Source organism: Cyanistes caeruleus, chromosome 12 (genome assembly GCF_971803275.1).
Source record: "Cyanistes caeruleus chromosome 12, bCyaCae1.hap1.1, whole genome shotgun sequence".
Taxonomy (NCBI): Eukaryota; Metazoa; Chordata; class Aves; order Passeriformes; family Paridae; genus Cyanistes; species Cyanistes caeruleus.
In genome coordinates, this window is record NC_141712.1 from 19867977 (window position 1) to 19890154 (window position 22178).

Sequence of the window (22178 nt, forward strand, 5' to 3'; positions counted from 1 at the left end):
ACATCCCACCAAATCCCCCCCAAAGGAATAGCTGGCCAATAATTAATGGGCTAATTAACATGTAAACCGAATGTAACTGTCTAAAACTACTGAGAAAGCAACAGAAGGGGACTGGAATTTCTTTTGTTCCCTGCCAAAATTTTTATATGCATTTAAGCAACTTCAGTTCTGGTGTTTTTCTTGGAAAGTTTGGGGGTTTCCACCCAAATTCTCCCTCTGTGAAGAAAAAAAAATAAAAATGGGAGTTTGCAGTTGCCAAAAATGCGGCACCTGGAGTGTGGGATTTTTAGGGAAGGAAACAATAAAGCCCCCCAATGTATAATGAGCAGAGTTCTTGAATTCACAAAGGACTCGGCGTAGTTTGAAAAGACATTTTCTACTGGAAAGAAATGCTTCAGTGGGAAAATTTCCACCCACTCCAGTTTCATCTCTTCCCTCCAGCTCCGAGAGAGAGAGAGGGAGAGGAAGGTTTTCTTCCAGAGGAGGGTGGTGATGTGTTTCCATGGATGGACAAGAAAATGCATCGAGAGAGGGAAAAAAAAAAAACCAAAAAACAACTGAGTGGGAAGACACAGCCTGAAAGTTCCCGGTGGGTGGGGAGCGAGGCAGGTACCGAGCACAAGCAGCTTTTCCAGAGGGGATGCACAGCCTGAATCCCGCCGCTTCCCATCACCAGCAGTTACACTGATTATTTTTTCTTCCCCTCGGAGTCCTGCCCAGGCTGGGTCTGGCTCAAAACCACCACTCCAGTACCGCTGGTGGCGATGGCAGGATGCAAATCCGAGCCCGTGCGTGGAGATTTGGGGGAAAGAGCTGAGTTTTTCCTCCATCGCCCAGATTTTGCTTTATAAGCACTTGCGAGCATCTTTAAAATGATCCTCCAGCAGAGCTCCCCCTTTAACACTGGTGCGTGAATCCCCTGGTGTATTAACAACACAAATATATCGATATTTGCGGGCACACGGACCCGCACACGCATCCCGGTGCCGCAAAGATCCGGCACGTTCCGATCCAGGGGGAGCCGGACCCCAAAATCTCCAGGGAGGGGAAAAAATACCCCCAAAATCTGCGGAGAGGAGCGCTGAGGATGGGGAGGACCCCGATGGATGGGGAGGACCCCGATGGATGGGGAGGACCCCGGTGGATGGGGAGGACCCCGGTGGGATGCGCTGGGCGGGAGGGAGGGGAGCGAGGCGCGCCGCAGCCCGGCTGGATCGGGACCCAGCCCGGAGCGCTGCCGTAAATCCCGAGCGCTGCCATCCAGCCCGGAGCGAAGCGACAGCGCGGCCTTTTCATGAATAAATAATCTGTGTTGCAGTTGCGGTGTGCCGGACCCGAGAGTCTGCCCGGAGACTCGGCGCTGGCGGCGCGGAACGAGGCGCTTGGCCCGTTCCCGGTTCCTCCCACCCGGCTGCCCCGGGGACCCCCGGCTCCGGCGGGGGATGCCGGCCCCTCTCCGCCCCGCGGGAGCCGTGGGCGAGCGGCGGCGGGGCGGGGGAGAGCCGGAGGGATAAATAAAAACACGGGAGCATCCCGGGAGGCTGCGGGGGGCTGCGGCCCTGCTGGGGCTGCGAGGCGAAGGCGACGCAGTTCCTGTCTCTTTAAATCCACCCTGAGCCCGGCGCCGGGAGCCGAGGCAGAGAGCAGAAAGCCCAGGATCCTGCTCATTAACGAGCGGGATTTATCCCCGCAGGGAGCCGGCGAGCAAAGGCGGCTTGGGGGGGGGGGGAGGCGGAGGGGCGAGCCCAGGCCCCCCGAGCGGCCCGCAGCCCCCGGGGCCGGCTCGTGTGAGCATCCTCGGGCCGGGATGCGGGCTCGGCCGGGCGCGGCCAGCGCGGCCCCCCGGCACTGAGGTTTGCGGCGGGAGCGGCGCGGGGGAGGCGGCGGGAGGGGGCGCGGGGCGCGGGGCGTGCGCGGTGCGGGAGCGGCCGGGAGCCGTGCGGGAGGGCGGCGGAGGAGGCACCGCATTGCTGCTGCTGCCGCTGCTGCTGCCGAGCCCCGCGATGCCGCCGCGCCCGCCGCTGCCCCCGGCCCTGCGCCCCAGCCAGCCCGGCCGGCGGCGGGGGGCTCCGCGGGGGCTCTGAGCATCCTTCCCCCCGGGGCTGCCCAGCGCTCGCTTTTTCCCTTTTTTTTTTTTTTTTTTAATTTTTTTTTTCTTTCTTTCTCTTGGCATTTGGCCTCTTTTTTTTTTTTTTTTTTTTCTCTTTTTTTTTTTTTTTTTTTTTTTTCCTCCTTTTCCCCCACCCCCGTTCCCTGCCTTGGATGGTTTTTAGGTGGAGTCGTTTGCACCAAAACCCAATAGCTGCTGCTGTTCTTGCTGCTATTTTTTTTTTTTTTTTTTTTTTTAATGATCCTGTTTCCACAGCAGGGGAAGAGAGAACTGATCCTCAACATACTCCCAGAGAATGAATAATCACAAGAAACTGGCTTAAGCAGCTTCCTGGATCTGGTGCATAATTTCAATTGAGTTCAATTTGATTTAATTATTTTTATTTTTATTTATTTCTTTTTCCCCAAGTCATCGTTCGCATTTTATTTCCTGCATTTCTCCCTATTCTTTTTTTTTTTTTTTTTTTTTTTTTTACTTTTCTTTTCTTTTGGTATTTTTTTTTTTTTTTTCACCTTTTGGGAGATTTGCAAACCGAATTACATGCATGTCCAGTGGGGGAAGGTTTAATTTTGACGATGGAGGGTCGTACTGTGGAGGCTGGGAGGACGGAAAGGCTCATGGCCATGGAATCTGTACCGGCCCGAAGGGTCAAGGTGAATATTCGGGCTCCTGGAGTCACGGCTTTGAGGTGCTGGGGGTCTACACTTGGCCCAGTGGCAACACTTACCAGGGCACCTGGGCGCAGGGCAAGCGCCATGGCATTGGCATGGAGAGCAAAGGGAAGTGGGTGTACAAAGGAGAGTGGACCCATGGATTTAAGGGACGGTACGGGGTCCGGGAATGCACTGGAAACGGGGCCAAGTACGAAGGCACCTGGAGCAATGGATTACAGGATGGCTACGGGACAGAGACCTACTCGGATGGAGGTAGGTGATGCATTCGTCCCTTCCTGGCTGGGGCAGGTGGGGTGGAGGGTGGTGGGGAGAAGCTCCCAGCAGGGTTTGGGTTGGAGTCTGGGAGTTTGCAACCTGCTGGCTTGGATCAAGGGATGCTCCCACCCTGCAGGAGGGAAGGAGCCAGCCCAGCGTGGCACCAGCCCAGCTCTTTGCCACAGGTAGCCCCATACGTTCCGTGGGGTCTCTGCGCGCTGGGTCCTCCCTCCTTCCTCTCCTCAAGCCGGTTTTTGGGATGTGCGAGGGGCTGTGCTGGTGGGGGGACGCCCAGCTCCGGCCCAGAGAGGTCGGAGCACGGGGTGGGCCAGGCCTTGGGGACACAACCCAAGTTGCACATGGGATTGGCAGTTGTGACTGCGCCACTGGAACCTGTAGGATTTGCATGGGAACGACGCGGGGCAGGAGGGAGGCGAGTGTGTGTGTGGGGGGATCCGGGGAGGATGGGGCAGCTCTGCTGCTGCCAGAGCTTGCAGCCAGGGGCGGGGGGCTCTGCACCTCCTCCAGCCCCTCCAAAGGCAGCCCCACGCTCAATAATGCCGGGGAAAAGACTTTAATTCAGACAAGAGTCTTACATTCCTAGTTTACGGCTTAATGCTTAGCGTAGGGGCTCAGAGGGATCACCAGAGCTCTTCTCTGCCGTCAACACGGCTTAACGAGATGCTGAGGGGAAACTGGGATTAGAGGAAAAACAAGAAAACCCAATTGGAGCGATCAAACCCAAAAAAATTACTGGGCTAACAAGCTTTAGGGCTGAACCGGGAGAAACAGCTGGTGCCGTGCTGTAAGTGGCTGTATCATCCTCTCTCCTGGGTTGTGGCTACTTCCACAATCGGAATTGCCACCATAATCCGAGGCAGGCCTACCTGCCGGCAGCCGGGGGCACTGAGCTCCGCTGGCCCCTTGTTTTCCTGGGAATCGTGGCCTCCTAAAGCAGGCTCACGGGTTATTTTTAGGACGTTACGGTTTTCCATACGGCTCCGGTGAGGAAATTGCAGCGTTGGGGAGCTCCATCGCAGCCTTCCCAAAAGGTGCTGCAAGACCTTGCTGTGGAAAAGCCAGTTTGCTGCTTTGTGGTTGCACAGGGAGGGGAGGTTAAACCTCACCTGCAGCTGCTTTTTTCTGCGCTCTCGCAGGGAGAGGTGGAACCACCTCGGGATTTTTAATGATAATTTCGTGCCAGTGGTTTTCTCCCAGAGAAAAAGAGAGCTGCAACCTTTTGTTTCAGCTTCCTGGAAGGATGCTGGGGACTGAGCTGGGGTGTGCCGGGTGTGTGTTTGGAAGCCATGGATATATCCCAGCAGTCCTTCAGTCGAGAATAAAGCTTGGGCAGGGAATCGTCGCTGTCTCCCACGTCCAAGGCGGTCAGGAGGGGCTGGGGGGGGAGGTTTCTGCTTGCTCCCAACGTGGGTGCTGTCTCCTCCTGCCACCCAGCCCCTGCCTGGGAGGTTTGAGGGAGGACAGACACAAGTCTGGACTAACTACAGGTCTCTGAGGGCTGGGTGTTGCAGGGCTGGCCCTGTCCCCAGCCACGCACGTGCCCCCGCCCCGGCGCGCTCCCCATCCTCTGCAGCGCGGCGTTTTTTAGGGAAACCTGGGTAGCAGACCCACACTGGGATGCCTTAGCAGCAGTTTCAGCGTTTTCTGAGAAGCTACCAGAAGCGAAGAGCTTTTCCTTCCATCTTGTCAGGCCAGCCCGGCTTCCCGGTGTTCAGGGACCCAAAAGCGATGTGGTGTGTTTGATTTCGGGAGGAGGGAAGAGGAGCAGTGCTGGGAAAGGGCAGGGTCTGTGGTAAAATGGTCCCCCCTGGGACTCTGCAAACCTTCCAGGGAGGAAGGAATGCCGTGCTGGGGAAATGCAGAGTGCTGGTAACTGTGGATGCTCCTCCACACCGGCTTCCCCCACCTCAGCTGGGCCAGAACCACCTCCAAGGCCACTTCCACCAACTCAGCTCCCAGCACCCAGAGGCCACATCCCTTTCCCAGTTGCCTGGCTCCATTCTGGGTGGAAACCACCAAAGCTGGGCATCTCCAGCCTTTTGGACACCAAGCCTTGCTGAACTTTGTGTGTCTGGGTCCCAGAGGCCGCTGTGTGGCACCGGGGAGGCAACTGTTGGGAAGGATGTTTCTCATTAATCTATTCCAGTTATTACCTCCAGCAAACTGAAGTATCCAAGAATCCTCGCCCCAGCATCTGTCACTTGCCACCCACAGATAAATATTCATCCCTTGCACATCATTTTTTTTAGCTCCCCAGCCCTGGTTTGGGGATGGGGCCCTAAATGCGCAGCGAGGCTCGGGGAGCCCCAGTCTCCACGGATTCGCTCTGGTTTTCCCATTCCCCTGCACAAGAGCGGGGAAGGGCATGGCTCCCCCTGCCCAGGGCTGTGTTGGGAGGGATGTTGGTGTCACCTCTGGACTGTTGGGTGGCAGGGGTGGCACATGGTGGCAGGGGGGCTCCTGCCAGCCCCGCAGCCGGCGCAGGCAGCGCTGCCCCCACGCGCAGCTTGCCGAGCTCACACCTCCCACGCCGCACACGCCGCGCACCCCACGCCTGTCCCCCCACGCCGACCAGCCCCCCACGCCCTTCCCACACGCTCCCTGACCCCCAAGGAGAGCAAATCCTGCTCCCCCAGCCCGGGGGATTCGTGTCCATCAACGCAGAGCCCAGATCAGCCGAGGGAGCCGTGCTGTTCTCCCAGGAGCCCACGCGTTGCGAGCGGCCCTGCCACGGCTGACACGCGGCCTTTGTGCTGTCCCCTCATCCCCGTGGCCTCACTCCCTCAGACATCCCCAGCACTGCTGATAGATCCTCATCTTCCTGCCAAAAAAACCCCTGCCCCCCTTCCAGAGCACCCTGATATTACATAAACCAGGCTCCCGAGGATTGCTTCAGTCGGGTGCTGGAGTTGAAGCACTTGTCTGATTCAGCCCAGCTCCAGAGTGGGAGCAGGAATTGCTCCCTTGCTTCGGGTGAAAGGGGCTGCATCCACCTGCATGGCAGTGGAGCTGGGGGGTCCTGGGGCAGAGGGCTGGAGACCCTCTTCTGGTCAAGTCTGGAGATCAGGAGACATCACAGCCGCTTCCTGTCTCGGGTACTTTGGGGATGCTCAGTGATTTCACCCTGGGGACAGCTGGAGTTGTAGCTCCAGACTTCCCATGGGAATCCTCTGCGTTGGGTTTGGGTTGAGCTGCTGAAACCATGGCTGTGGGGGTGGATGAGATGGGGTGGCTGAAGGAAGCCCCCAGTCTGTTTTTGCCCTTTCCATCCCTAGCAATGCTTTTTCCCTCCTCCTTCCACCTCTTCCCAGCTGAACAACCGGGATCCTAAACCAGACAAGGGCTCTGGGATGAGACCAGCCCAGCACCCCTGAGGGAATGGGACAGGCTGGAGGTGTCTGCTGTGAACCAGGTTCACACTGTAGCCAGTCCTCTCCCCATCCTGAATGTCCCCTGCTCCCGAAATCCTTGTTTCTCGGGAGGGCTACCCCGAAAGGGCCGGGCGGTCGCATGGTGGTGCTCATCTTGTGTAATCTCCGTGCCCACTCACCTAAAATGAATCATCCTTTGATAGGTGAGGGAAATATAATTAGTGTTTGCATTGTTAGCACTGGCTGAGTAGGCAAGTGGGTTTTCTTGGCCCGGGCTGGGAAATGTTCCTGCCATGGGGAGAGGGAAGCGGAGCGCTGGGAGCTGCTGGGGTGGGGCCCTGCCAGCCTGTCCTGCTCCGTGTCCCACTTTCCCAGCCCTGCAGTGGCACTGGTGACACCTCTCTTAGCAGGTGCACCAGGAGCTACCGACCAAATGGCTTGGGAGTGGTTGGGGAGAGGAAAAACATGGAATATTTCCCAAAAGCCGGCATCAAGGTGGGGATGGAGCGGGAAGGCCGTGTGGGACCTGCCCGGCTGGGAAGAGGCTGCATCCCCACACCTGAGCAGAGCCGTGGTTTGGGATGAGCCACCACCAGCCAGGAGGGTTGGAACGAGACATCTTTAAGGTCTCTTCTGACCCAAAGCATTCCCAGATTCCACAGTGCCACAGTGGCAGCGGCCTGGTGCCTCTCCCCACCCCGGCCTTCCCCGAGTTCCTGCACGGGGAAACGACGAGCGAGGGCAAATTTCCATCAGGATCTATTCATAGCACGGATGTCAGAATTACCTTAAAAGTACCAGCTCTTCCCTTGTTTTGCTGCCGGGAAGGAATTGTTGATGCTCTTTAAACAGTGGGCGGAAACAAGCAAACACAAATCCTCGATCCGCCCGTTCCTGCAGCACCCAGAGCTGGTCCTGACAACCCCCCAGAACCTGAAAATTAATTTTAAAAGTCAAGGTTTTGGTGATGGGGCATCTAACTGTCTGGATTGGGTCTAGAAGCTGCTTGCAGTGGTTCTAGGAGAGCAAAACCGGAGATGTCAGGAGCTGCCGAGCACAGAAAAATGAATCAAAATACTAAATGAAGGTTCTGACCAGCCTCATTAAAAATAAATGCTATGAACTCATGGTAATTACTTCTCTCACTGGAACATGCTGCTTAGTTTCAGGTACAGCTCAGGACAGAGGAAGAAGGATTTTGACCTCGGAAAAAAGAACATGAGACAGGAACTGCCAGACAGGCCTCAGACCCTCACTCCATCTTCCCAAGTCTTTTATCCAGGCTGTGATTCTCCAGGGAATTGTGCAGGAGCCCAGCCTTGGGGAGCCCATCAAGCCCCTCACCCTGACCCACCACAGAGGGTGACTTCAGCCCTGAAGCACAGTGTTAATGTCATTTCACCATGTCATTTCTCATGGCTTTGAATGCAAATCTCAGGATATTTGCATGTGATTTGATATCCCATGGGGCTCCTCGTGGTTGGGTGACATCTGCTCCTGGAGCTGAACATTTTTATTTTTTTTTTTTTCCTTTAGAAGCTCCAGCTTGTGGAATCATGTGATTTTGCAAGATTTTCAGCTTCAGTTTGGAAGCAAGGTTTCCACCCAGGCTATTGCAGAAAAGTCATTCTTCCAGGCTTGGGAAGCAGCAGACAAGAGCTAAAAATGCCTTCTGTTTAAAAATGCCTCGATTTTAAAATGAACCTGATGAATTTTGAATGCTTTGAGTCAGGTAACGCTGACGTAGATGAATGAGCTGTATTAATGTAGGCATGACTTGGAGATGGAGGAGCTGGGCAGGGTGAGCTTGGGGATGGTCTTGGAGGGGAGAACACGGGTTTAGCATCTGCCTTGTGAGATTTTTTGTCTCTTTGGGTCTGGTTTTGGCATTGATTGAGCTCCTGAGCGAGAAAGGATTGTTTTGCAGGAGTTTGTAGTAGTAACAGGAGAGTCTTGATGGTGATTTGCCCCTGGATTCAGCTGTTTAAATCACAATTAAAGTAATTTTTAACAAAAATAAACCAAAACCTGGGAGCTTGCAGAAAACAAAACCTGAAAGGCAAATGTTTATATTTTGGGACTTGATATTGGCTTTTCAAAGACAGATTCTGGCCTTTGGATCAAAAATCCTTTAAAATTGCAATGGATGCATGAGCATTCCCTAAGAACAGCCACTGCTTTCCCAACATTATTCCCTGAAGAGGTTCCACTCGCTCTCAGCACACAGCAGAGCATCATGAATTTTCATGAATGAGTGAACAGCCAGAGCAAGGCCCCTCATTTTGCTGATTTCCACAAGAAGATTATCACTACAAAGGTATTATTTCCTGCTCAGGGCGCCACTTGGGGTCTGCAAGGTGTTTCCCTGGAATGAATAAAGGGTCTGGAAGTGTCCAAGGCCAGGCTGGAGGGGGTTGGAGCAATCTGAGGTCATGGAAGGCGTCCCTGCCCATGGCAGGGATGGGATGAGATGAGCTTTAAGGTCCCTTCCAACCCAAACCGCTCTGTGATTCCATGATTTATTTCACAGGGAATAAATAAACCCTGTTCTTGCCTCATCCCACCCATCTGAGCACCTCCCACACCTCTGGGGGGACACAGCCCCCAAAACCCAGCACTGCCCTCACTTTGGGAGAGGTTGGGAACCAGCCCTCGCTGCCGGATCTCCCCCAAGGAATGGGAGAGATCCCGGAGTTTGTGGCAGGATTAGAGCACGGAGGGATTAAGGGAATCAGCATTAGCCCAATTTCACTCTGCTTTGTGAGAGGAGCACGTTGGCCTTAATAAAGGTGCTGAGCAATATCCTAAAGGGGTTTGCATCCCTGGAGATAAAACCTCATCCTGCTTTTGACCCCAGCCAGTGGCTGAATCCGCAGGGATTCAGCTGCCCTGGGAAAACTCTGGCCCCATTTCACCAGGGGATGATGCTTCTTTGACTTTCCCTGTGTTTAACAAGCCCAGCCCTTCCACTCTCAGGACAGACAACAAGAAATGTCCTTCTCTGGTTGTTTCCTTTCAAAAGTTGTATTTCCCCTGACTGCAGGACCTGGAGCTTTCAGAGGAATCACAACTGGCCTGAGAGGCACCATGAGCCCCAGCAGAACCAGTGAAGCCAAGATTTAATTGTCTTTATTGTGGTTTTTTGACGCTTTTCCTTGAATTCAGGTTGGAAAAGGCACTTCCCAACAGGTTTGGGGAAGCAGGAGATGCAGAAGCAATAAGAGGGAAGGGATGCTCAGGACAGGCTTGGTCCTTCCTGAAGAACAGAGTTTGTCCCCTTGAAGCAAATCGCTGAAATGCCTTGGAAAACATTAATTCCATACGAGATCTTTCTGTAATGTTTCCCAGTGAGGAGCGGCCTTCATCCTGCTGCTGGCAGAGCATCCTTGGGACAGGCAATGAAGACATAAATCCCATGTTTGGGATGGGGCTCCTATCCCCCAGAGGAACATTCTTGCCACCTGTGATTTCCTGGTGATTTTCCCCAAGGAGAATGGCTCAGCAATCCCTGTTCCGTGGTATTTCAGCCAGAAATACTTTTGTTGTTATTTGCATCCGGAGGAGGAGGAGGAGGAGGAGGAGGATGCAGATTCCCTGGCTGAGGCGTGAGGCTGTAGAAATCTCCTCCCTGCAGCCCCCGGCTCCTGCAGAGGTTCTGACTGTTCCAAACCCATCCCTGCTCCCATCCCTTCCCTTTCCAAACCTGATCCAAACCCAGCACCTCCACTGCTTGATTCCTTCAGATGGAGGCTCTCTGCTTTCAGAAGTACAAGCTGACCATGCTGACACCAGCTGTAATTCTTTATTATTTATTGACCCCCCCCAAACCAGATTTAATTCTGCACCCAGACAGGAGCTCAGCAGCCTCTGACAGCTCTCATCCTCCTCATCCTCTCCTCCTTCCCTCCATGCCTCCCTGGCTGCCCAGCCCTGGCTGTGCCCACCATGTCTGGATGCACCCAGCATTAGCACTATGACTAACACCCATCACGTGTTCGTGCCTGCAGATTCGATTTGCATACTCAAAAATCCATACTTTATTCCTTCCCCTGTGTAAGCAGTTACCAGAGCATATTTTTGGCAAATTAGCAGCCACAGCAGAAGCATCTGACTGTGTTTTTAGCGTGGCTTGGTGATGGAAAACCTTGGCAGGGCTGGAGGGGGGATCATTTGCCGTGGATTCCGGATCTGTCTGGTGCTGGACACAGGCAGCGTGGCTGATCCCCATGTTCCACGGTGGGAAATGCAGGTGGCATCTCCCAGCCATCCATGCCATGCCTCTGTGGGATTTAGGGGAGGGTTTGGGGGATGAGAGCAGCAGCTGGGCACGGGGCAGGGCATGGAAGTCACGCAGCTGCCAGGAGGGACAGTGCAGGAGGGGTGAACTGGCAGAAAATGTGTCCCCACGTCCATGCAGTGACCAGGGGTTGAGGGAGGGGATTTTCCCCCTCTGAAACCCCACCTGCAGAGCTTTTCCAGCTCTGGGGCTTCCCAGTGTGAGAAGGATGTGGAGCTGCTGGAGCAATTCCAGAGGAGGGCACAGAGTTTGTCCAAGGGTGGAGCCCCTCTGGAGCCAGGATGGGAGAGCTGGGGGTGTTCACCTGGAGAAGAGAAGGATCCAGGGAGAGCTCAGAGCTCCTTCCAGGGCCTGAAGGGGCTCCAGGAGAGCTGGAGAGGGACAGGGGACAAGGTGTGGAGTGATAGGACAAGAGGGAATGGATCCCCACTGCCAGAGGGCAGGGGCAGTTGGGATATTGGGAAGGAATTGTTCCCTGTGAGGGTGGGCAGGCCCTGGCACAGGTGCCCAGAGCAGCTGGGGCTGCCCCTGGATCCCTGGAAGTGTCCAAGGCCAGGTTGGATGTGGCTTGGAGCAACCTGGGATGATGGAAGGTGTCCCTGCCCATGGCAGGGGGTGGGAACAATGTGAACTTTAAGGTTCCTTCCCACCCAAACCATTCTGGAGTTCTGTGATCCTGTCCTGTGCTCAGGAGGCCCCATAGAGTCAGGCAGGACATTTGGGGATACATTTTCCCCAGTGATTCTCTGGGATGGCCAGCGAGGACATCCCCATTGCCACACCATCAGAACTGAGGCTGGATGAGCACCCTCAGTCCTCTCTCCCAGATTTCTTCCCTTTGGGATGGGTGTTCCTGAGATGATTTGTGTGTGAATCCTCCTGGGATCTGTGATATCGAGCAGCTGGAAAAGGATATCTGTAAAACTCCCTCCTCCGGTCGGAACTCAAGAGCCCGGCCTAATTATTGCCATCGGACATCTTTAATTAATATGCTGCAGAGGCCAGAGATAAGAGGGGGGCTGAGCACGCCAGGAAGGATCCATGGCGAGATAAATCAGTAATTTGTAAAACCTAATTACTTTGGCTTGGAAAAGTGGAGGGGCACTTCGGACCACTTCCCCCTCCTTCCTGGGATTTTGCTGAGTGGGGAAGGAGAGCTGGGAGCTTGGGAATGCTGCTGGTGCCCAGCACAGTCACTGGAGCAGGAGGATGGCACAGAGCTCCTGCCCTCTGCAGCCTGCTGCTCCCATTTTCCAGGCAAACCTGGGAAGCTGCATCCCTGTTGCTTATTATTTTATCCAGCCTGGGAATATTGATCCAGCTGTGTGTGCTTGGGTTTTTAACTCAGTGTTAGGGATGGAGAAGGATTTTTTTTCCAAACATCTCTCTTTTTCTGAGGTCAGGCTGTGATAATGACACGTGTGTGCTCCCTCAAAGTGCTCTACACCATCCCAAACTCCTGCTTGGATGTCTCTGTATGAGGTACTGGAAGAGGGCAGGTCTGTGCAAACCTCCCATGGGCTTTATCCATGTGTTTGCCAAAGGATTCATCCTGCAGGACACGGAACCAGCCCTGTGGGTTTGGGAGCACCCGTAAAGCTTCTCCTTAATGGTGTTCCTGGAGTGGGGCCAGAGGGCTCAGCGACTACAGAATGCCAAATCTTGGGTATGGACAGAGGGGTGAAAGAAAATGCAGTCATTCCAACCCTAAAAATCCTTATTTTTATCTCCTTTCAACATCATGGACCAGCTTTATATCCAAGTGCATGTTCCCACCTTAAGCCAGAGGAAGCCCCATGTACCTGAGCAGCCCAACATCCTCCCTTTGGGCTTCCTCCTGTTCAAACTCCAGCTATTCCTGGGACCTCCTTGGGATGTTTGTTTGTCCTAAAGCTGGATTTCCCTGGGCATCACTGTGGGGTTTCACCATCTCTCCATAAGCAGGAAAGGACTCCAGGTCCAGGAAATTCCTTAGCTGGGGACAGCAAGCCATGACTTGGTTGCCCCTTCCCAGCCATGGAGAAGAAAGACCTTGTCAATCAGAGGGAGCAGTCCTGGATGCCCACGGTGCCTGGATCCCAGAGGGATGAGCCAGAGCTGGAGATTGCTCCTCCCATCCCCAGCAAAATCCCCAAAATCTCATTGGCAAAGGAACGGAAATGCACAGAAAGACGTCGCTCTTCCTGCAATGCCTCCGATCCTCATGCAGAGCTTTGCAAACAGGAGCTGGATTAGATTTCCCAAACCCAGCTGAACTGTGGGAATGCTGCTGCCTTAATCCCTGTTTCCAGGAGGGAATATAGAGGTGAACATGTCCTGCTCACCCTCACCTTTGCTGCAAGGTGCAAACCGGGGGCCAGCCCTGATTTTGGAGATTTTGGCGTTATGGGGCCACCAGGAGCTGCCCTGCAGACTCTCAGCTCTCCTCCCAGGATGGATTTTAGCCAAATGCTGAGGAAGCGCTGCTCCCTGTCACTGCTGGAGAATCAGGAATGATGTTTCCCAGTCCAGGGACTTCCCGCTCTCTGCTCCCAGCTCAGCTCCCTCCAGCCAAGGATGGGGCTCTGCACTCTCCTCAGAGCAATGGCAATTCCTGCAGGAGTTCTGGAAACAAATCAGCCCTGCTCCAAGGGAGATAAGCAAAAAAAATACCAAATTCAGGATTAGGAGCACCAGTGAATGTGTCCAACAGCTCTGCCCATTTTTTTTCTCTCTGTGCTTCCATCGATCCCTGTCTTTCCCATGATCCCATTCCCTTTCCTACACTTCAACAGTCATTTCTGAAATAGGGGTATTCTCTCCAACCATCTTTTGGGATGACTCCAGTTGTTTTCTCCTAGTTCCAGGTTGTGGCCTCTCCTTAACTCTGCTTGGCATGGACGTGGCCACGTCCTCATCCTTCATGGCATCACCTTTATCTTGATTTTCCGTGTCCAAGACTTTCTTCTCTCTCTTTGTCCTTTTTGTCCCATTCAAAAGGGCCACACAGGTGTGGGAGGGGTGTTTGTGGCATCTTGGAGGCATCCATAGGAAGAGGATGGGACATTTTCCTCCCCAGGGATTCTCTTCCATCACGGAGGCTTTGGCAATACAATTGGTTTGTCCAAAGATGGCCTTGGATTGCTCCCTGCTTCCCATCCTGAGGGAAGCACATTCCCCTCCTGTGTCCTGACCCTGTGAGGTGCTCAGAACCCATATCCTTGGAATTCTCCATCCAGCACCCCAGCAGATTATTCTGTTCCATCAGAAGTGCTCATTCCACCACTCCCAGCCCCATCTTGCCATCCCCATCCTGCTCCACATTCCCCTTCCACCTCCTGAGCTCCGGAGCGGCTGCAGCCGGTCCATCCCGTGAAGGGGAATATCGTGAAATCCTGTTTCCTCTGCAGGGAGAAGGAGTCTCCGGGCTCCTTGTGAGATCAAGCTTTGTGCACATATCTGCAAATGTTGGGCCAGAGGTTAAGCTGAGCGGGGCTCGGGGAGGAGGTGGCAGTGCTTAGCAATGCAGATCAGATGGCTCCGAAGCTTCTGCTATCCATGGCCAAATCCTGGGATATGGAGGGCTTTAAACCATAATGAAGTCAGGGGAAGGAAGGAGCGCTGCTGGCTGAGGAAGGACTGAGCTCCCTGACAGGAAGCTCTTTGATCTGCTGGTGGCCGTGAAGCTGCCCAGATGTCTTGGTGGCTGTCGGGGACACGAGTGTGGCCTCTGAGGCAATCCCTAGGGATAATCCAGGCTGCCGCCTCCTGCAGGGAAGCAACGACACCCATGAAAGCAGAGCTGGGGGTTGGGAGATGCTCCACGGTGCTGGGAGGGGACAAGCAGGATGGAAGGGCTGGAAAATCCACCTTGCTGAGGAGCTGCCGAGCCCGCTCCTGGCAGCTGTGCTACTCCAGGAGCAGGTTTGGAGGCCAGGCAGGGATGGCAGCATCCCGGGCACCTCAGCCTGGCTGGGGACATGCACAGGCTGCAGCTGGGACCTGCTGGGACCAATTTGACCACGATGTCACGCTCCAGCCTGCAGCACTTTGTTCTGCTCCCTGCCAGTGCCTCGGGTTTTCAGCACAGGGCTGTGATCCTTCATGCTGCTCCAGCTCAATCCAGGGAGTTTTTTCATCTGTATGTTTGCCAGGAGATGAGGAGGCTGAGGGACCTGTGTGGGATCAGGGCTGGAGTCAAGGGATTCAGCCAAGGGAAAGGGAGATGGGGACTGGGGCAGGGTGGGATCTGTTCCCCCTGTCCCCTCACCCACACTGGCATCTTTCCCTGAAACCCATTGAATCCATCTCTAGGAGAGCAGGAACACGGTGTGAGGACACCCTGAGGCTCCTTGGCAGGGGAACTCAGGGTGCTGAGGGAAATTTCTCCCCCGGTAGCTCCATTGTCCTGCTGAGATACTCTGGGCTGGAGCCAGAAAGGGAAGAGAGGTGCTGCCAGGTCACCAGGGAATGCAGGGACACCTTGGCAGGCTCTCCCCTGCCACAGCCGCCATCCCAGGCATGGGGAGAGCTGTGGGTGCAGGGCACTGGTTGTTCCCCGTTCATGGGGACACCACAAGGGACAAAGCAGACTCACTGCTCAACACCCCCCGCCACAGGACATGTCTGCTGTGTCCCCTGAGCTGCATCTCACAGGTTGTCCCCCATCCTTCTCCCTGCCACCACCTCCTCGCTCTGCCCTGCCAGTGCCTGCCCTAATCCCGGTGCTAATCCTATAAACCCTCCGTAAATCCTGCCTGCCCCTGCCTCTCCACGTCCCTTCTCCAGGACAGGCTCTGTGGGGTCCCCAGCTTGGGACCCCAGCTGGTTTTTTGGGGTGCACAAAGCTTCCACCCCAATAATGTCATGCCACTGGAACATGGGGAAGGATGCCCAAATCCTGGAGGATTTGTGCAAAGCGCTGGCAGCTCAAAGAAAGCTGAAGCACCCCAAAATACAGCCCAAAATGTGGCCAGGTGCTGGTTTCACACTCTCAGGAAGCTGACTCTGCTCCAGCCCAGATCCCTTCTCCAGAGCCACTGCTGAGCCCCAGAGCCAGGCAGGGAAATTCCTCAGGGAGTGCTGGGGTAGGACTGGCCCGATTCACGCAGGGTTCCCTATTTCAGCAGGGCTATTTTAAGACTCCCCGGGCGTGTGGGAGCGGGGCTGGCACAAAGGGAGGTCCCAGTGCTGCCTGTGCCCATCCCAGCTTTTCACTTCCCGGGGCTGGGACTGCTCACAGCATTCCAGCAGCTCCAGGGCCCGGCGAGGAGCCATCCTCAGGCTCTGGATCTGCCCCAGCAGGGCTTAGGCGGGCAGTGGATCATTGCATCTCGAGCTGGGCTGGAGAAGATTAAGCCGACCTAAGAATAAAAACAAGCCCTGCAGTTCAACCAGCTGGGATAAGGCCTGGAATTGGGCCAACCTCCGAGCTCCAGGAGGGGATGGGATTAGGAACCCCGAGCAGATTACCACCCACCCCACATTTTGGTGTGCATGGAGGGTGCTGAGGTTCAGCTGTGCCCCCCGGGCTGGGTGGGTTCCTTGTCCCTCCATTCCCAGTGCTGTGGTGCAGTCCTGTGTGTGTTTCGTGCCACCAACAACCAGTTAAGAAACTCCAGGAAGTGCCCACGCAAATGTAGGAGCTCCAACAGGGGCACAATTCCAAGGGGAATATCCAAATGGATCTCTCCCCGTGAGGCCTTTATTTCTATGGAGCTGCTTCCTTCCCCAGCACACCGGATGAAGGCACTGTGTGTATAAATAAATGTATTTTACATTATCCATCCACTGTGAGATGCCATCACTGCCAGCAGCGTGGATGGGATCAGAGTGTGCTCCTGGATAACCATTCCCCCATTCCAGGGCCATGCTCCCTTCCCCTTCACTTTAGGGATTGGTCCAAGGGGCAGCTCTTTGATGCCTTGGCTGGTTTCTAACATTCCCCTGCTGCAGCTGGAGTGCGAGCCTGCAACCCAACCAATTTTCCCTCCACAACCTGACGTCGCAATCCTCGTCCTGGAGACAGGACCAGGATTGCAGAGCTGCAAAGGGCTCCCAGAGGAGTTTGATGCCATGACCCACTCCGCTCCATTTCCCTTTGTCTCCTCTCTGCAGGGACATACCAGGGCCAGTGGGTCGGAGGGATGCGCCAGGGTTACGGCGTCCGGCAGAGCGTTCCCTACGGCATGGCTGCGGTCATCAGGTCACCCCTGAGGACGTCCATCAACTCCCTGCGCAGCGAGCACACCAACGGCACGGCGCTGCACCCCGACGCCTCGCCCGCCGTGGCCGGCAGCCCGGCCGTGTCCCGCGGCGGCTTCGTCCTCATGGCCCACAGCGACGCCGAGATCCTCAAGAGCAAGAAGAAGGGCATCTTCCGGCGCTCGCTGCTGAGCGGGCTCAAGCTCCGCAAGTCCGAGTCCAAGAGCTCCTTGGCCAGCCAGCGGAGCAAGCAGAGCTCGTTCCGGAGCGAGGCCGGCATGAGCACGGTCAGCTCCACCGCCAGCGACATCAACTCCACCATCAGCCTGGGCGAGGGCGAGGCCGAGCTCTCGGTCATCGAAGACGACATCGACGCCACCACCACCGAGATCTACGTGGGCGAATGGAAGAACGACAAGCGCTCGGGCTCGGGCGTGAGCCAGCGCTCGGACGGGCTCAAGTACGAGGGCGAGTGGGCCAACAACAAGCGCCACGGCTACGGCTGCATGACCTTCCCCGACGGCACCAAGGAGGAGGGCAAGTACAAGCAGAACATCCTGGTCAGCGGCAAGAGGAAGAACCTCATCCCGCTGCGCGCCAGCAAGATCCGGGAGAAGGTGGATCGGGCCGTGGAGGCGGCCGAGAGGGCGGCCACCATCGCCAAGCAGAAAGCGGAGATCGCGGCATCCAGGTAAGGGGGTTCCTGTCCAGCCTGATGTGTCTGAGCTGGGATCCCGCCCTGGGGACTTGGGATAAATGGGATAAGGGTTTTTGTTGTAGTAGGGCTGCTGCTGGAGGAGAGCAACTCGTGGTGGGCACCTGCAGGTTGGTGCTACGTGGACCTCACAGCAGCCTTGGGCTTGCCCAAGCCTTGGGGTGCTGTTCAAAACAGGGTGTATCCAAGCCCAGTTGTCCCTCTGGTAATTCCCAGGGGACTGAGGATGCACAACATCCCCAGGCAAGGCGGAGATGCCACGCAGGGTCACCAGAGCAGGGCAGCCTGGGCAGGGGTGGTGGCACCTTGGTGGCTGTCACAGGCTGATAGCTGTCACTTAGGGGGTACTGGGTTTTTTATCCCATTTTTCCCTCTCCTCTTGGATAAGCAGAAGAGCTCCTGAGGTGCTGTTTGCTTGCATCCTCTGCCTGACTCATAGCCAAGAGGAACTATCCCAGAGCTGGCCTGTGCCGGGAGGATTCACGGTTATTTCCATTCCCAAAAGGGTTTTTGAGTGGAAAACCTGCCCAATATGTGGCTTCAGCCCTGGGGAGGGCTTGCCCTGGCTGAGGCTGTGCTGGAAAACAGCAGATCTGGGTGCCTGACAATGCCCCTTCTTCCTGTGCAGCCCTCATGGAACTGCTCAGAGATCCAGAGCTGGGATCTGACCCGGCTGAAAACCAGCAGGAGGGAAGGGGATAACGAGCAATGTTTAATTAAAGTGTCAATAAGGTCCCTGCTCAAAGCTGGACCAGCTCAAGTGCCCTGTAGCTGGTTCCCAACAGGCACCTGGAGCTCTGTGCCTTGCAGGAAGCTCCCAGACTAGCAGAGAGGCGAGGAGGAAAAGCTCCTCTGGAGAATTCAGGGCTCTTTGTATCACATTTTGGGATGGTTTATTAGAGCATGTCATTCCTTTTCATTTTCTGAGCAAGAACTATATTTAGCAGCCAGGCTGGGAAAACAGGCTGGGGTTAGGGGAAAAACCCAGGTACCTCCTCAGCCTCCTGTGCTGGATTAATTGCTGGGTCTGGGATATTTGTATGCAGAGTCACACTCGAAATCTTTATCAGCACGTCTGCCAAGGGCTTATCTGCAATATGAATGAGCCTCCCAGGCCTGCTTCGGGAGCACATTTGGGCTTGATGATGTTTTTGAGCTGATGGCTGGAAAAAAAATTTAAAATCCCACTAGAATGCCAGGTAGGAACAGACTGCAGAGGAGTGGGAAGACCAGATCCTTCCCTGTGATCTGGGGATGGATGGGAATGCCTCGAAAGGCTGGAATCCTGGAAGTGTGGAGCTCTGGTGTGCTGTGGGATGGATCCTGGAAATGTGGAGCTCCAGTCTGCCATGGGCTGCTGGGCCTGAGGACCTGAGCATCCTCTGTCCCAGGTGGTGATGATCCTGGAACACCATGAGAGTGGGATTGGAAGAGATGCTTAGAGAGCTCTTGGCATCTAATATTCCACCTCTAATTATGGGAGAAAGGGGGAAAAACTCAAGTCAGGAATGCCAGGCGTGAACACCCCCCTGCCCTGCACTGACTGGGTGGTCCAGGGCTCTGCTGGAGAGCAGCAGGGAGGGTGGAGGATGGAGAGCTGGAGGTGGATGGGATTAGGTGGGTCCAGGGAAGGATTCCTTCCCAATATCCCATGTAAATCTCTGCTCTTTTACCTTAAACCGCTTTGTCTGAAGCCTCCAATCCCTCAGCTCGGGCTCTCCCCCCTCGCGAGGGTTTTGGCAGAGTCCCTGAGCCTACAAAACCAGAGCAGAGCAAGGTTTTACATACTGAGATCCAGCTGGAAAAGCTTTCTTATTAATCTTAGTCCGATTAATTTTAAAGCTTCCTAATGAAAGAACCCTCCCCTGCAGTGCCCACACCAAACTGCATCGTCCAAAACGCCACCAAACTGACCTGGGGGAGAATCCTGGTGCTGATTCCCGAGGTTTTGGGACTCAGGGGTGGAATACCCCCCCTCTAATGCCAACATAAACTCCGATTTCCCAGCACCTGGCATGGCTGTGCATGTGTGTGTGTGTATTCTTTTCTATCTGATCATCCTGAGTTCACTCTGCAGCCTTTCCCTTGGTGGGGGGAAAAATAAAAATAAAATAAATATGTGCCCACCCACGGCTTTCATTAAATTTGTAGGAATTCAGTATTTTTGAAAACTCTGCCGCTCTGTCAGATTTGGTTGGAATTGGCCAACACGTTCAAAAGTTATTAGTGTGGGAGTGATGGCATATAGATATATAAACAGCACAATCACAGGAGTGAGCCCCATTTCCTGAGGAAAGTAGGCTAAAAGCACAGTGTGCTGGAGACAACTAAATTGCTCTCCTAAAGTTGTTGGAGTGTGACTAGAGCACAGTGATACCTGCACGTTTAAGGCATCTCTTTTAGGGTGGAGAGGAGATTCTCCTAAATTGTCTTTGCTGTAATTAAAATGGGAGAATGCATCATTCCCTTGATTGGAATCATGGAAATCATCCATGATTGGACGGAGTTGTTCAGGTGAGGTGAAAGGGGAAGAAGGGATGTGAATGAGGGATGAGGAACTCCTCTTGACAACAGCTGGCCCATCCCTGGAAGTGTTCAAGGCCAGGAGAAAATTTGGAGCAGCCTGGCATAGGGAAGGTGTCCCTGCCCAGGGCAAGGATGGAGCTGGATGAACTTTGAGGTCCCTTCCAACCCAAATCTTTCCGTGATTCCATGAAAAGGAGGGAGACAAGGAGGGTTCTCTGAGTGCTCTGGGAGATCTTCATTCCCTCTCAAATCAGCCAAGAGCCAGAACTCTTTCTGCTGCCACCCTGGAAGGATGAAGGATGAGCTGGACACCCCGAGTCCCATCTCATTAGTGCTAATTGAAACCTCAGGCAAATTTTCTGTAGGCACTGGTGTGTCATCATCCACTAAAATAAAATATCCAGGCAACAAAGGTGGGCCAGGAAGCTCATCCCAGCCCCTGGTTTTTGGCACAGCAGCCTGCTGTGAAGGATGGACACACAGGGAGAGTCAGGGGAGATCAGGGCTGACTCCAGCTCTCCAGGATGGATGGTGGCAGGTGTAAAGCAAAGCAGAAGGACCCCACATCTCTCCAGGCTTTCCTTCTGCTTGCACAGTTCAAGGATTTGTAATCAGTGGCTGGGCTGGTTATGGGAGCAGGGACCATCACTGGTGGCAGGGATAAGCGCCAGGGGTGGGTGGCACATGGCAAACACTTCTCTCCTCTCCAGCACAAGCTGCACCGGGGATCTGCTGTGCAGCACCTTAAATCAGAATTCCTGGGAGCAGCCAGTGCCCCGGCTCCCAGAGGGAATGCTGCTCCCAGGTCAGTCCTAAGTAATGCTCCTCCTGGCATAATTATAGCTGAGCCTTGCACCAACCAGGAGAAAAATATAATTAAAGCTCCACGGTCTCAGGAGGAGCTGGGCCGCAAATTAGCACCGTGTCACTCAACTTCAGGCAGGGAAACTGGAGGGAAATAGGAAAAGGAAGCAAATAAAGGCAAGCTGGCAGCGAGGAGGGGAGAAGGGGGATGTTTGGGCTAGGCCTGGATGCTCCCTCAGGAGGCCGCAGCGAGGGTGAGGCAGCGGCTGACGTGGGGCAGGGAGCAGGCAGGCAGGAAAAGCCCCCGAGAGCTGAGCAGCAAAGTGCAGGAGGTTCTTAGAGCCAAACAGGTATTTTCTTGAGAAAAATGGAAAGGCAGGCCGGGCAAAGCCCAGAGAAAAGCGGAGCCGTGCTCTGCGAGCGGCGGTAATGTCCCCACCGGCGCTCCCCGGCCCCGGTAATGCTGCTGCTTAATGCTCTGCCAGGCCTCAGCCTGCAGCTCTGCCATTGTCTGGGCTGCCTTTGATTTCGGGTTGCTGCCGCTTTTTGGGTGCCTGGGGGGGCTGGCTGCTGAGCCTCATCCCGCTCCTGCTGCCCCAGGGGCTCCTGCTGCGGATGGAGAGGGAGGAGGGGTGGAGGGGTGGGGGTTAAGGCCCCCAAAAGGGTTTTGTGTCCCCTGCCTTGGGTCAGGACAGCAGGGACAAACAAAGCCAGACGGGGCAGAGCTGAGCTGGCTGCAGGGATGGGGCTGGGGCAGGGTGTCCCACCAGCCCCTCTCTGGGCAGCTTTGAGTGCAGGGGGGATTCCTCTGTTTGGAGAAGTGCTGCTGTTCCCTGCTGAGGCCCTGCCAGCCAGCTGGAGCTCGGGAATTGCAGGAGTCGCCTGACGGGGCCACTGAGGGCACCACCTGGAGCCCAGCAGGTCTCGTGTGGGGTGAATGTGCTCCCTCCATCCCTTCCCAGTCCCTCCATGCTTTCCTTGAGAGTCAGGGAGGGATACACAGAGGGGATGGAGGGATGGATGGACGGACGGACGGACTCAAAGGCTGAGAGCAGCAGGGGCAGGAGGTGATTCTCTTCACAGTGCCTTTTCCTTGCTTCCCAATCCAAGAGGAGCAAAGCCTGGGCTGGCAGATTCCACCAGGCTCTGCTGCTGATGGAACTGAGCATTCCCTCCTTCCCTGCCACCTCCCTCCCAGCTCCTGCCCGTGCTGACGGGGGTC

At 55.1% G+C, this 22178-nt stretch overlaps 1 protein-coding gene across 1 annotated transcript in view; it reads left to right on the forward strand.

Moving 5' to 3' along the window:
* Positions 1-2323: 2323 nt before the first annotated feature.
* The window catches only part of JPH3 (junctophilin 3), a 44998-nt gene continuing 25143 nt past the window's right edge, over positions 2324-22178 (forward strand). The window contains exons 1-2 of the mRNA XM_086847873.1: positions 2324-3036; positions 16825-17602. Of these exons, the coding sequence (XP_086703999.1) occupies positions 2655-3036; positions 16825-17602 (1160 nt within the window). The 5' untranslated portion in view covers positions 2324-2654. The remainder of the gene's footprint in view (positions 3037-16824; positions 17603-22178) is intronic.